The 16,776-nt window shown below is 36.6% G+C and overlaps 1 protein-coding gene across 1 annotated transcript in view; it reads right to left on the bottom strand.

The window, feature by feature from the left end:
* Positions 1–16,776, bottom strand: part of LOC122792184 (microtubule-actin cross-linking factor 1-like) — a gene marked incomplete in the record, with an annotated part of 3,579,694 nt that overhangs the window by 516,151 nt on the left and 3,046,767 nt on the right. Inside the window, 2 exon segments of the mRNA XM_044059907.1 lie at positions 4,261–4,458; positions 5,462–5,617. Of these exon segments, the coding sequence (XP_043915842.1) occupies positions 4,261–4,458; positions 5,462–5,617 (354 nt within the window).

Raw genomic sequence — 16,776 nt, 5'->3', positions numbered from 1 at the left:
AAGAGAACATTTTTCTTTAATGGGGCATCAAGGAGAGTAGATTTGGCATGGTCTGTAAGTGGTCTAGGATGGACTGCTCCCACAGCTAAGGATGCCTTCTGATCATAGAACCTTTGGCAGCTGCCCTACTGGAGGTTTCCATGGCATCATAGCTGCAGTGCAGATTGTGTTTAACTACTTGAGAAGAAGAATTGTACAGATCTAATAACTACCTAGAGAGGTCCTTGTTTTTAATGCCAATCAATTTCTGTTTCATCTGCTCAAGAATTGTTTCTTGGTACTTAACCATACGAAACTTGCAGTTCAACAACCTCATGACTAGGGTAGCAGATGTGCAGACTTTCTTTCCAAATCTGTCTAGGGGCCTACTTTCCTTGTCAGTAGGCAAGAGGTTTTTGGAGGTGCTAGCTTTTGCTCCCTTAGGGCATGGAGTGACAACTACAGGGTTCTTAAAGAGATGTTTGTGAGTATCTAGAACCCTGTAAAATCTGTCGGGTTTTCTAGGAGCAGGGGGCAGAAAGTCTGGTTTCGGGTGCTCAGGGAGACTGAGAAACTCTTTAATCCTTTTCTTTGAGTGTGAGTTGTCTTGGGCTTCACACTTGAAGTGTTCCCTCAAGGTATGTAATGCTTCCCTCAAGGAAATATTCTCGGGGGGGGGGGGGGGGTGATGCAAGGTTTTCCTCAGAGTCAGAATTCCCATAGGAGGCAATGGAAACATCCTCATTAAAGGTGGATTCCTCCTGGTTAAAGTCGTCATCTGAGTCTAGAGAATCTGAAAATTTTTCAGAAGGCGTGTCTCATTTTCTTTTACTCGGTGAAGACTCAGGTGGAGGAAGGCATCTGGATCTAACCAGTGAGATTAAATCTTCAGCCAACCTCACAAGGTCTAGTCCGTCTCTTTCTTGTGAGCAGTCTTTGATTTTGGTCTAAGGTGGACCTCCTCACCCAGACAGACAACTGACTTCCATGAGCGAATAGCTGTGGAAATGTCTTGATGATGCAAAGAACCATCATCACTCTTTGGATGGTTTTTGGAAGCTGGAGCCTGCACAGCAGTCCCGGACTCAACTAACAAAATGAGTCTTTTGGCTTGAAGGGGGGGCCAGGAGACATATCAGATTCTGACCAGGTCTTGATAGAAGCCTGTACCACCACTTCAGTTGTGGAAGGGGTGTGTGAAAACGCCTCAATTTCTTTGGCAATAACAAGCCTAGGAGGACTGGCCAACTCCGAGCACTCTCTGAGGCCCTCAACCTGAAGGGCTTTTCTTTTTTCCTTTCTCCACCTAGACAGTTCTATTTCAGCCTGACCAGCAGACACCATAGTATACGAATGGCCTGATGACTCCCTAAGATGCCTAGCTAGAATCTCTATCCTATGCTTAATGGTTCTGCTATTACAGTAAGCACAAAAATCACAGTTGGGGACATCATGTTCTAGCCCCAAACAAGCCACACAAAAGGAATTAAAGCCCTGTTGTGATATCTGTTTGCCACAGCAAAGACAATTAATTTTCTCTAACATAAGTGAAACAATACATTAAAGGTTCCCCAACAAGTTACTTAGTTTTCCAGAGTCTTCCTTCTCTGGTGAGGACCAACCAACACACTTACTGTGACTCTGCATCGTGCTCTGACAGCAAAAAAAAAAAAAAAAAAAAAAAGTGAGATCATGGTGTCAAATGACTCCCTTTACTCAAATGTAGTTACATCAGATAGGGTGACAGACAGCTCTTGGAGGATGGAAAAGAGTCTCTGGTAGTCAGGTTGGCCAAGGGCTTCCACGATGGGAAATCCTACAAGTCAACACTGAAACACGAAGAACATCACTATGTTTTATCTTCCATTTTATGCAGTTTAGCTGAAAAAAATACGGTTATGTGGTACTAACAAGATCTGTACTGCATTTCTCAGATGGGTTCCTTCAAACTCCAAACAAAGAGACTTTGAACAAATCACTTTACCAGACAGTTCTCCATGGTTACCCACAGGAAAGGGCCACTACTGCATACTGGGCTTGCATGGTTTACAATCACATCAAATAAAAACTTAAAAACGGTACTCATGAGGGAAGACCAAGATGTCCATCGACACACATAGCATGTAAATGAAAAGAATGAGAGATGCACGTGCAAGGGCTTTGCTGTCACTGTAAGAGTATGTTTGTGTTTTTTCCCCTTTTCCTGTCCTACTTGACCTTCAAACAGAGGCATGAAATATCATCACTGCAGGGTTACATATGGTCTTGTGTATGACTTGCAAATATATGGATATGTATGAACTGCAAGCCCCTCTGAAACCACATGACGCAAAGAATGTGCTAATATCTCAGCTTCATAAAATCTGGGATTCATAGCAGTCAACCCATCCCACAGGAGGAGGGTTACAAGCCCTCTTTAGCTCTAAGCCACAGCCACCAGTGCTGTAAGCAATGACTTGGATGCTGGTACTGCACTGCAACTACCTTCTTTACCTGCAGCAAACCTTTAGATGAACCACTTTATGCCCAGGTAAGTAATCAAACTTCACCATTTATACATTAATTTATGTTTGGTAATCACTGCTTCCAGCTGGGAAGAACCCAACCCACTTGCAATGGAGCCATGGGAAGAAAAACTCCAACAAGATAAAAATCATACCCTGTATTTTGTCTCATCTCTTTCATCAGAAAAATAAATAAGCACTGCACTTGCATTTTGCAAGACATGGACACTTACTTTGCAAATACGGCTGGAACAGCTATATTTAACATTACTGATACTTTCCACAAGATTTACAACTTGGTTATGTATTAAAGAATTCTACTATCCACTAACGCATACTGAACACCACAGCACATTACAGTGTCCTCCTTGTGCATAACACTTCCATCAAGTCTTCATCAACCCCCTAAACAAGACCAGCATGATATTAAATAGATTCTTCATAAATTTGCAAACGCCACAGCAAGGGGATTCTCAAGGCTGCCCAGACAGACTACAGTTTTTGTTGCCACTACGAAGAATGTGCTCACACCAGATTAAGGATGCCATTTTTGTCCTGTAAGCCCCTGCCAAACAGTAGCACTGTGATATGCTACAGTCTCTCGCAACAGGAGCACTGCAACATGGCACTTGTGAGCATTGGCTGAGACACAAATTTATAATCTGCTGCAATCTGTGCCTGTTACCTGAAGGAGCTTATCGTGGTATACTGCATAGTAAGGATGATGTGTTTAGCCTCTGAGGGCTTGCTGTCACTTCCTCAGATTAACTTGGAAACTTCAGGCTTTTGCTCTTTTTTACTACTAGACCCCATAACTGTGGAACTTGCTACCTTGGTGGCTTCAATACAGACCCTCACCAGTCAGTTTCAGGTAGGCATTAAAAACCTACCTATCTGAATTAGTCTATAATGGTGTGGATTGATGACATGTTAATCAACTTTATGTCTTACTTTTGTTGTTTTACATTGTATTACTTGTTTTGCTTTTATATTTGGGACAATATTTTATAAAAATAAGTACCTAAATAAATTTGAACTGTTTGTACTACAGGCACTGATACAGACATGTACAAGACATATTACAACATATAATCAACTGCTTCTGTTAAGAGATTCAGATGCTAAATCTAGTATTAAAGCTATAACACATGCTGCATCTAAAATTCAAAATAATCCCTCATGTGTACAACTGGATAACATATTCAAGAAAAAAAAATTCACAAAGCAGTGAAAAACAAAACGAAAGCCACAAAAGATTGCTGCTGAAAAAGTCAAATAGCTTTAGAGCTCAGCTTGACTCCATATCACAAAAATTAAACCTTCAAAACTTGGATAAAATTATCTGATTGTTTTTCTAATGATTGCCTTGCTCTGACAACAGTTTTCCAGCTGAAAATATTTTGCATGCTGTATACACTTAGTTTCTTAATGCATGTCACTACTGAATTCTTGTACCTGTAAATATGTAATCAATTACACAGATCCTGTGTATTTAAGGCAAATTAGTTTTTGGGTGGGTATGGCCTGGTTTCTGACAGAAAACTGTCTACAGGATCTGTGCACTCATCTAGTTAAGAACAGAGTAATCACAATTGTACAATCCATCTGATACCATTCTGAACAAACATCCTAAACAGAGTATGTATGGCCTCACCAATAAATAATAAAAATTTACAGCCAAAGCTTGCATAACTTTAACTATAAGGTACAGACTAATACTAATCTTTCATCTGAGCCCAGTAACAAAGAAAGGATACAAACAATAAAAATCCAATACCATTTGCAAAGCAGACTCCAACTGCTGCTCCCGCTCTTCTGTTTTCTGTAACACAGACTCCCAACAGTGCTTTAACTTGTCCAGACATTGCTGCAAGTTGCTGGCATCATCCCCAGCACTTGACTCTAGCAGTTCATTGCCAGCTTTGTTTACTGTTTGTACGGTGACTTGGTGTGCCAGTACATCGTTTTTGAGTACCTAAATGGTATAAAAGATAAATGAGTGTTTGCTTGCCCTCCAAAATCCCCCAAAACAAACCCCAAAAACCTGCACTGCACAACAACTCTGTTTTCATTCTAAAACTTCAACTGTTAGGCCCCACTGGAGCCAAAAACTGATCACAGCTGCTCCTTATTCATACATACAGCTGTAGTTCACAAGTACCTCTATATCACAAAGTTTACTGCCATGGAATTAGCTCTGAAATTCAATATGCTACCCAAGTCTAAATACAATACATTTTAAAAATGCAATGGGAGAAAAGGGTTCTCAAAAGATGACTATACTGATTAGCTGCACAAGTAATCTAACTTCACAACTGTAAACAAAAACCTGTTAATCTTTAAAATGGGAGCCCTCAGAAATGCAAAACTTTCCCTGTGCACATACTTTACCAAAGAATACTGTCATATGTATGGTACAATAAGGCACTCCACATTTGTTTGTAAATCACAATGTATACTAAAGCATAACAACAGCATTATAAAACAAGTTGAGTGGATTATAACTCCGTGGATTTGAAATATTTTGTCCTTCCAAGTGCCTTTGTTTTGGATTTTTGCATTATAAAGCATTCCCTACTGTGCTTAATTCTCGGCTCCAGATGTGTTGTACTCTTCTAAAAGAAACACGCAAACATCTAATTTCTTTTCTACCTACTCTCTGCATGTTACAGCTTATGTAAGCACCTGTCAATGTTTCAGAAAACAGCACAACAGTCGCCAATACTTAAAATTAAAAATGCACATACATTCATACAAACAGCAAAATAACCTCTGTGGGTACACTAAACAACATAAGCTGATGAAGTAGGGAAATAACATTTAAATTTTAAGGTAAATCTTTGTACTCTATGCTACTTTTATGCCATTACAATCAGTATTCAAAAATGTTACTCCATGTAAGTAGATTTTAAGACTACTGCACTATGCCAAGAAATGTCTTCAAGTATGCACAACCTGTAAGAAAATTTATTACGTACATGATGCTTGGCTAGTTCAATCTCAATGAACTTGGGATCACTGCTGATAGGTCTCTGAGCATCCAGCAATTCTTCAGTGTGTGTTATCCAGGCCATCAACTCTGCTAGTGCATGAGTAAACTGCCCAAGGGCCAAAAGCGCAGCTTCTAACTTGTGCTGTAAAACAAACAAGTGCAACCATGATAAAAATCAAGCATCAACCATATCATGGTACTGCATGTACACAAAGGTTTAGAAGTTAACCCTGTTTAATTAAAAAAATGCATTTTATTGCAAATCAGTGTGTGTTCAGTTGTAACAAAACAAAAGACAATAAGCACCGTGCTGTAGAAACAAAGTCACAACCTGGCCAAGATCATCACAGTAAAACAGTATGAAAACTAAGTGAGTAATGCCTTCCTATGGGACAGACTACAAAAAACAAAAATGTTTAATGTTCTTTTAGCTAAGGATTTTACCACTAGGTAACATTTCTGCTAACAGGTTGCACAAAGGATTAGCTATGTGCTAAATATTCCAAGGCACATCCAGTTTGGTTAAAGGATGCATGCTGGTGGGACAAATGAAAAAAAAAAAACACAACTATAACCCAGACAACTCAAGTTTGATAAACAGCTCTTGTTTTTGATAGTGCAGGCATTGAGGATTAGCACAGCTAATGGGAGAGGAATAATGACTGGAACCCTCTTTATTGGAACTCAGAGTGGAAACACCAAGCAGGGAGATGGGAAGACATATATGCTGTGTCCACTGCCCATCCAACCTCATGTGATGATGTCAGCATGTGTGGGGAAGCGGCATTAAGAGTAAAAGAAAAATCCTGGACCCTTCAGATTAGAGCACTACTGGTGGGCTTGACCCTTCAAGGCCAGGGAAAGGAAAAATAGAAAAGCCAGTCTTTTTACCTGAAGGAATGAATAGGCCCCATTTGAGCACACTGCAAAAGAAGGGTGGCAGTCAAAAAATAGTAAAGGAAAAGGAATAATAAATAAATAACTTAATTAAAAAGTAATACCAGAAGTGGAGAATCGTAATTCCATCTGTTGTGGTAGCAGTTTTAAGGGCTGTCTATGGCTTCCCAGTACATACAACACAGGGACATAAGGATGTATTCCAGGAATGGAGTAAACCTGGCCAACTCAGTCTAACTGGATGAGGAAAACACAGTTGTGTAAGTAAACTTACCATAACAGTAGATGTTCAAACAGATCATTGTTGCAGTAGCCTAAGCTACTTAGCTACTGTATCCTGCTAAGGACTGGATGACCAGCCAGCTTCCAGAGCTTTTGGACAGTGCAAGTGACACAAGTAGCACACACAACTTTGGTACAGAAGGCTGTGGGCTCTGTTTCCACCCCAGGCAGATCAATTACTGACACTGCAATGCAGCATAAAGGGGGTGTGCTGTACTCAAGAGTGTCATCCTTCAGATGCGACATTAAACCAAGACCGTCTACTTGAGTTGGTAGTAGCTCAGGTGGATGTAAAAGATCCAATGGCACCTACCGAAAAAGAGTATGGGGTTCTTTATTTAAAATTCATAATATACATTTTATATATTTACAATTATATACAATCATTTTTAAACTTTTCTTTAGCTTTTTAATCCCCCCACTGTTTTTTCCATAACCAAAATCTTATATTTTTCAGAATATCTGACAATAACCATTTTCCATTAAATCTTACTTCCTTTAATCTCGCATTCCATATAATCCATATTACACAAAACAACTTTTCATTCCAAGTATCCACCTTTTTTATATTTTCATAATACCCATGTTCTATCATATCCAAATTCACATTTGTAATCCCTTTGTACATTCTTTTTCATATATTTGTTTCAATAACTGTTTCACTCTATCACATTTCATAAACATATGTTCTGTAGTTTCCACCTCTCCACAATATAAACAAATCTTTTCTTCTAGTTTCTTGTACTGCATATTCACCTTTACCGGAAGCTTATTTATAGATTATCTTGATAAAAAATATGTACAGTCAACATATTTTGAACATCTATTCATTTTTGCCTTTTCTTTTTCTACATGCTTCCATGGAACAATATAATAAAACTTCTCCATTATATTTTCATGACATTCTTTCTTTATTGTTTATATCAATTTTCCATAATAATATTTTTTGTTTGACATAATCTCATTTCTGTTCATCATACTTTTACTTCATTTAAGATGTTCAAGTTTCTCCCAAATGTCTCTATATTTTTCTTTTATATCTATCAGTTTTCTTTGTTTTTCTTTCATCCAAGCCAGCATTTTGTACAAATTCAATGATGTCATATGTACAACTGGATTTATTAAACCCAATCCTCCTTTTTATAGGAGCAAAGAATCCCTCTTTTGATTGGTTTTAATCTTGAACCCTATACAAAGGTAAACTATACAGACAATAATTATTTTTCAAATTCAACTAGCATCAAAATTACACTTGCTAAATGAGCTACATTTCCTAATACTGAATTCAGCATATAAACGTTCTTCCTGTATGTACGTTTAAATGTTCACCAAAACAAGCAAATATTTCTTATTTTACTTAACATATCCCTCCACTGTATTAACTTCTGTTGCTCATTACCAATTTTTAATCCTAGAATTTCTCTTTCTTCCTTGTTAAATTGAATACCTTTTATTACACCTGAAAAATCTAATCCTTTACTTTTTTCCTCACAATACTTAAACCTAACACATTTAATTTCCTTAGTGTCTTAATAGCTGCTTTCATCCCTTCTTCATTCTTAACTACTAATATTAAATAATCTGCAAATGAAAACATTGGTGGGATTTGCATTCCTTCTGTTGTAGAACATCTAGCTTACTTTAATGTTATACACTGATCTTAGAACATTAATTATTTTTTACTTAAATTATATTCTTCTAAAATCTCCCACAACACTGCAAGTTGTATTTTATCAAATGCTTTACTAACATTTCCTATTAAAGACCTTAGCTTCCACTTTTATTATATATCTACTACTTCTCATCATTAAAAGTTCATGCTCTCCTTTTGTTGCAAACACTGTTTCATTCAGCAGCTTATTTACTTTACCTTCTATTCTATTTTGCAATATTTTCATAAATATCTTATAATCAACTTATTTAACACTACTGGCCTCCAATTCTTTATTATATGTTTTACCTCCCTTCATCCATATAAACATCATTAACACTCATGCATATTTTCTCATCTTGTACACTTTTTTCTAACCATTCATTAAAAACCTCTGTTAGATATTTTTCATGCCAGTCATTCAAATTTTTGCACATCAAATATTCTACTCCATCTATTCTTGTTGCAGCTTCTAAGTTTGCTGTTTTTAAAACGTTTTTCACTTCTATTACAGTAATTTCATTTTCCATTTCTTTATTATCTTCTTTAACCATTTTAAGTTCTATTTACACTTTCTTTTATTTTATTTTCTAACAAATGTTTCCATAACATATTTTTTTATTATTTGTATTATTTCCTTCTATGTTTTCACTACATTACTTTCCTCATCACTTAACATCTTACTAATCTATTATTTTCTTTAACCATCTTACTTAGGCAGGGCGCTTCCTCTTTTTTGCCTTGTAAAAAAGATCTCTGTTTAAACAACAGCCTTCTAATCTTTTCTGATTCACTTCATATATTTTCTTTTCCTTTTCTATAAAGCCTTCATTTATTATATCTCTAAAAAATGTGATTACTAATGTCTTTATATTTACAACTATCTAGTTTTCTTTTTTGTCCTTTGCCATTCCAAAAACTATTTTTTATATTTCTCTTTAAAAGCTATCCACCAGCTTGTCCAATTTTTGTAAAAAAAATCCTCATATCTATATATATGATCTACCCATAACTTTGACATTATTCTTCTTACATCTTCATTTAATTCCACTTCATTTAATATTTTAATGCGTCTACCTATTTTAATACATTAACTTGAATTTCTACCCAAATTGCTACATGATCTGAAAATGAAAATCCTGTAATTTTATACCTTTATGAAATATATTCAAACTGGTAGTATAAAATAGTCAATTTTTGTTTTTAAGTTACCTCTTTTGTAAGTCCACTGCCTATTACCCCATAAATACATTTTACCACTTTTTATTAGTTCTGCAATAACTTTAACATCTGCTCCTTTTCGCCTGTCTTAAGTCACAATTAAAATCGCCTACTAATATAACTTGCATGTTGCCACTAACATAACCAAGAATTTTCTTAAACATTTTTCTTTTTTGTATAACATATGCATACACTGCCACAATTCTGTACACTTGATTCTTCCATTTTATATCCACTATTAAAATCTCTTCCTAAAACTACTAATGTGAAATCTAAAATTTCTATATTTTCTTTACTTAGAAATGCTATTCATGAACAACTTTAGTCTTCTACAGTCTATATTACTTTTCCTTCACATAGTTCGTTAACTTGTATTCTACTCTTTCTTTTTCTGTCAAAATTCTCACATCTATTAATATTTTGATATCCATATCCAATCATCTACACCACTCTAATACCCCTAATTATCTTCTTACATTCTAAATACTGTTCACATTTATAGATAAGATTCACACTATTCTTTCATGGTTTGCGCATATGATTTCACCAGATAGATTTGTCTCACAGAGGTTGCCTCACCTTTGGAACAAGCTTCCTATTCATGTTAAACAAAGCCCCTCGTTGGCCCTACTTAAGTGGAATTTGGACGACTGGATGGGTAACCAGAAATTCACCCTGGAGGTTCCACCTGTATCCCTCCTGGACAGAGACAATAGGTGCTGATTTTAGAGTCTGCTTGAACCAGACACCCTTGGGAACACGGGTTGAACTTGGCTAGGCTTGTAAGGGCCCTTGGGTGGTTAGCCTAGTAACCTATGATCTTACAACAAATATTACGTTATTTTTTTTTCCATCCTTTTCCATTCTTGTTTTCTTCTATTACTATACTTTTTAAATTTACATTTTCCATATTTTACTCTCTTTCCAATAGAATTTCTTTTGTTTTTAATTCATATCCATTTCTCTTCTCCTTCCTCACTCGGATTACTTATTTCTTTTTCTACTTCTTCCCTTACGTTTTACCTTATGTTTACTGTAGTCTCTCTCTCATCTTCCTTTTGTATTGTTTCTATATCATGTTCTATTACATTCTCAGTTTACTGTAGCTTCCCTCCTTTCCTGTATATATATATTTTTTTTAAATCACAATCCATCCATGACTGTCCTACACTTTTCACATTTAATACATTTTAGTTCACATTTTTTTTTTTTGCTTCATGATCAATTTTGCCACAAAACATTTTCTTTTATCACAATTAAATGATCATTTTTGCCACAGAAATAAATGTCTTTGGTTGTCCACAGTACTTCACCAAACCAGTTTTCTTCCACATTGATTACAATAGGCACATGTATTATTTTATCATTTTGCATTTGCAATATGACTTCACATTCTCATCAACCAGTCCATAAACCTGTTTTCATAAATCTTCATAACATCCATTACTTCTCTACACACAGCTTTTAAGAGTCTCTCAACTCTCTCAACTTCTGTACAAAATTATATATATATATATGTATATATATATATATATATATATATATATATATATATATATATATTCTCTTTTTTTGCTCCTCTGTTAAATGCCTGTTATCACAGATACGTTCCACAGATTATCATTTTTTCTTTCATATTGTTCTAAAAATGTTTCCATATATTGTGCCTCCTCAAAAAATGTCACAAAAAGTGTCTTTACTAATGCAAATAAATGTTCTTACCTCTCTGAGTTCAATACCCAGTGACAATATGACGCTCTCCCACATTTCAGACCTGTCTAGTTCTTTTTTCTGTCTTACTAATTCTCACACAATGTTTTCTTCTCACTTCCAATTTCTTTTCATCCTTTTTTTTCTCCTCCTTTCACAGTTTGCACATACGATTTCTTTTTTCTAGCCTTATTTCTTGTACTTCCTCCTACTGTATTCTGTCCATTATTTCTCCCCACAACACTGCTTTTTTGCTTCTGTCTTATTTTTTGTTCTATCAAATCTTTCAAATATACATCCTGCAACCCTCTTGACTGGAGGGTTGTTAATTCCCCCAACAACTCTCCTTCACCCTCAAAGAACTTTTGATGGAATAACCTATTGCTATCACTATCCTCCTCCTTAAACACCATACCCTTCTTCCTTCTCCTCTATTGTCATGATCTCCTTCACCATAAATAAGCTTTCTTGTGAAGGCTCAACTGCCTTCACCTCACCTTTCCTTCTTTCCATCCGCTTACACTACTATTCACACTATCTTCTTCCATACTGCTTCTCTTAGCTGCCTTCATGCTTGGACCAGAAGCAGGAAGCATAATTCCAAATTGTGTCGCTGTATGCTAGACTAGTAGGGAATGCTCCTGATGTCTGGCTAAATTTCCCCTAGTAGTATAAATCCCGCCTCATGTCTCCCCTGAAAAGGGACTACTAGTGGGACCTTACTTGGTCAACAAAAAAATTAAATAAAAAAGTAAACTTTCTACTTGCTTAATGGCTGTACAACTGGAGGAAAGCAGTATAACGTGAGTGACTTCGGCACCAATCCTTCAAAGCCTTCTTGCCTTAGAGCAAGGGAAGCTACAGTAATACCATCTAGGTATGTGATCGGAGAAAGAGAAAGGAAAAAACATCCAAACCCTGGCATGAAACACAACAAAATGGGGAATAATGTGAAGGAGGTCCTATTGCAACAGTGACCTATTCAAACATCTACTATTATGGAAAGTTTACTTACACAACTGTACTACGTTCACCATTATATCATTGTTGCATTAGTCTAAGCTATATGGATGAATACCAGTGCTTAAAAAGAAAGGGAAAGAGAAGGATCAGAGTCCAGAAGCTCCAGGAGAACAGCCATACCAAGCCTACACTTTGGACACAGAGAAACAATCTAATTTGTACTGCTTGGTAAAGTTGTGCACAGATAGCCAAGTTGCTGTCTCTAGTATATTTAGTATATTTCTAGTGTCCACCCCTTTTAAAAAATAAATAAAAATATATATATATATATTGCCAAAACCCTAAAACAGTGGGCCTTGACCTTGCCTAGAAGTGTCTTCTTATAGTGAGAGCAACAAAAAGCAATGGCATGAGACTACCATTTAGAAATTATCTGTTTAGACACAGACTCTCTCATTTTCTTACCTTCACACTAAACAAACAGTTGATTAGAATTTCTGAAGGGCAGTCATCCTGTCAATGTAGCATCTAAGTTGGCTGTGGACATCCAGTGTGTGAAGAATTCTCCCCCCCCCCCTATTTTTTGGTTGTGGAAAGAAAACAGGGATGAGTAGCCTGGCTCAAAATAAACTTTGAAACCAGTACAGACAAAGGATTTGTTGTCAAAGTTACCATATCTTTGTGAAAAATAAGATGGGTTTGAGTCACTATAAGAGCTTGCAACTCGGATACTCTTCTTGCAGAAGCCAGAGCAATGACTAACTGTCTCCAGTACGAAATTCATTAATTTTGCATACATTTCTGAACCAAATGCAAGCATTACAAAAACTAATTTTATACAATATTGCCTACTTGCATTCGTAACATATTACTTCTCTTTTTCATGCATCAGTCACTTCTCTTCCTTCCACACTCCCACAGTATCTTTATTTATAAGTAACAAACACAGTTTACAATTTGAGAACAGAAACCTTTACTAGCCAACATACTATAGCTCTCTACTCCTTCCATTCAGTTAAACAAACTTTTCATTTTACCTAAAAGCTTGTCATAAACAAATTACTACATTTAATCAAGTAGATATTTTCTACGTAGTATATAATGATTTCAATGGTTTTAAGGTGTTTTTTCAGAATGCAATTCACATTATGATTACATTACATCAATTTATATATAAACATTTATAATTTTAAGCAAAGTCCATATTTAATGCCCCAGTGCATTTTTTCTTTACAATGGAATATTCTATTTTTGAAAAAATATATATTTTGACCGGCTTTGTTTTACCCATTATTTTCTTTTGGAAAACAGTAAAGGGCTTAACAGGAAATCTCTCCCTTGAACTGTCCACAGTTTGCTTTTCTGCACCTGGTGACTGACCGTCTATGCTATCTCCTATCATCATCTGTTCTCTTTTTGCCAGTTCCTCTTGTGCCTGCCAAAGGTGTGTAGGTTTTTAATCCAAGTGTCTAGAAGATTTTAAATAATGCATGATACAATAACTTAAAACAAAGTTCTACTTCTCTGCAAGTCTTATGAAAAGAATAAAAACATTTCAGCTAGTTTGTGTTTATAATGAAAACCCATTATCCACGTAAATTCTTGTTGACTCCAACATTTAAGATTCCTCCCTTCTTCCACAAATTAGAAATAATTAATTTCTTTAGCTGTTATGTCTACAGTTTAGTCTGCACAAGTCTCAGCTGCTTTCTCTGTCCCAAACTGAGAATATTTAACTCTATGTGCCCCTTCTAGCTTAATATCATCAGTAGATACTCCAGTCCATGTATGAAGTCATTTTCTCAGTCTTAACAATCCTTCCCTTTGGTTTGGTTTGTTAGTGTGCAAACCTCTACTTAAGTCACATTTTGATTATATCACATCATTTTCTGTACCATTTATTCATATGTGAATTGCTGTTCCACCTTTCTTTCTTTCATTTCCTTTCCAGCACTCTGGATATCAACTGTTTCTCTGAGTGACTGGTTAAACGTCAATTTTCAGCAGCCTTCTGTTATTTATCTCTATACATTCCAACAGAGACTCACTTATCCTGAAAACTTCAGAGTGCATTTGGTCAGCTACTTTTCCCATCTCTGTTCCACAGCACTTCTTTCAGTCTCCTTTTTAGCTGTCACAAGTGAACTACCTTTTACTTAACCTTTGCTTTTCCTTGTTGACTTTGTGGGCATGAAAGACACTTCAGCTACCAATTTCTTATAACAATTCACAGCAATTTACAGACTTTTTCTAATTTAAACTGATGACTACCCAAAGCTCTATTTTTGCTGTTTATATTACTGCTGTCTTCTTGAAATTCAACAGGCAAAAAGTCTCTTTTGTAATATGCTGGCTTAGACCACTGAAATCCAGTATGGGCTTGAGGTCCTTAGACTTTCTGGGAAACAGAATCTGGAGAAAAAAAATGTAGTCCTTGACTGATAGAACCTTTGGATTGTTTTTTTCCCCTCTAATAAAAGGCTTGATATCTCTTTTCTAGCCACAGCCCTTTGAGGGGACAGGTCATCAGAAACATATAAGGACTACTACCTCAGCAGAGACAGGAACAGAATAGAATACTCCGGATGAAACCATCCTTACCACTCTCTTCCTGTGTGGCATTTATTCACAAGGTTAAGTAGAACATACAGCTGCCAAATGCCTCCTAAGTGGAGCAATCAGGCAAGTCTTCACAGATTAGAATGAAAACTTCTAGAACAGGCACTTAGATGGCCTTGATTATGCTATCAGAGTTGTCTTCCTTTGGGTTGATGGCTACTCTGGAAGCTTCCATGACATCTTCAGCCAACTTTCTATTAAAGAACTGCTTTTGGCCAAATCTAGGAATAAACTGACAATGGTTCTGCTACATCCTAGAAAAGGTACAGTTTCTCAAGTTCAACTTTTATTGCCTGAACAAACAGGGTTATCGTCAAAGCAGTTAAAAAAAATGGCCTTGACACCCTCTTAGAAATCAGTAGGACAAAAATCAGTCATGGCGTCATAGTGTAATGTCAAGTTCCTGCCACCTTTGATGACTCATCTGCTACATTATACTCTTGATGCGCAAAGATATTAGATAATGAAAATAAGCAGACATCTGAAAGAGTAGCTTCTTCTAGTCTTCTTTTGTCAATCCTTCCAGAGTCTTGTCTCTTAAACCAAGTCCCGGTGGATTCTCACAATAACAGACATGTAGTTTATCACCCCTCGAGGTAATGTGGAGGATGAGTAAATGTATTCTTCCATGCTGCCCAGGAAGACAGCTGAGATTAAAAACATCTGGCCAATTCTAAGCCACAATAAATGACAAAACAGCAACCTACGATGGCCATCTTTATTTCTCCTGTAAAATCACTTCTTTGTACACATGTTTAGGTCAGTTGCATGTGTTCTGCCTTAGCCCTTCAAGAACCATTCAAATATCAAAAGATTCACTAAACAACACTCCTAGTGCTTTTCATAGACTGCCTTTTGCTGCTTTCTTAACTTTTCAATGAGTCTGTCACTATGCCAGAGTCCATGAAAATCACGTCCATCCATGACAACTGCTACCTGCGCACCAAAGGACTATTTTAAGGTGAAGAAGGGGCGGAGGCATGAAGAGCAATGGCCTACTGGCTAGAGGAGAGTATGATACTGATCAAAAGACAAACATACAAGAAGCAGAAATGTAGCTGGGCTCACTTTTTGACATACTGTGATCAGTTCAGCAATTCAGGAGATCTACGAGTACAGTTATAGCTCTTTTCTGTTTGAAATCAAGTCAGTTAATTTGGTCAGAGAACATCTAATGAGGATGCTTGCTGGATGCCTCCCACAGGACATTCAATAAGCATAAGCTCACTAGAAAGAAGCCCTAAGGCAGGCCCAGAAGAGAAAGGGTAGATTGCATCTCTTAGCTTACCTGAAAACAGGTGGGAATCCTGTAGGAAGAGGTGGTGGACTGCTGCAGGAGACAAAGTCTGGTTTCCTGATCAGCTTGCTACCACCATAATACTCACCAAAACAAGTGGTTTAGAAAATAAAAGGATTTATAAAACATGCCAATACTCACAAAACAAGTGGTTGAGAAAATGAAAGGATTTATAAAATATGCACACCCCCCAGTGTAATGCCTTCCTGGTAAGGTCAGACCACAAAATGGTCTCCTTTGAAGTAAAAATAAAACCAGGAATCCCAGCTAAACCTGGAATATTCAGAAACTACTCTAAGGCTAACTTCCGACTATTAAGTGATAACCTGGCAAAATCTCAAGCCCCCATAAACACTAACACTACTGCTGCCTATGCGAAACTGTTCACAGAAACCCTATAAAAGCATGTTAATAGTGGCAGAGAGGCAGTTGCAACCACCAGGAGGAAGTGCAGAACTAACTAAAAAAAAAAAAAAAAAAAGCCAATGTGGAGGAATTACATCATCAACAGGCTGTATAACAGAATGAAGAAAATGATGGCAAAAAAGAAGTTGCAGCATTAAGCAGAATAAAAGCACTCTCATCAAACTAAAACAACACAGAGGACAAATAAAATCAACCAAAGCCAACCAAGGTAAATTTGGTCTCCCAAGCCAAGGAC

Source organism: Protopterus annectens, chromosome 1.part2, assembly GCF_019279795.1.
Source record: "Protopterus annectens isolate FY-2018-M chromosome 1.part2, PAN1.0, whole genome shotgun sequence".
Classification (NCBI taxonomy): domain Eukaryota; kingdom Metazoa; phylum Chordata; order Ceratodontiformes; family Protopteridae; genus Protopterus; species Protopterus annectens.
This window is presented reverse-complemented; position numbering and strand designations above follow the sequence as displayed.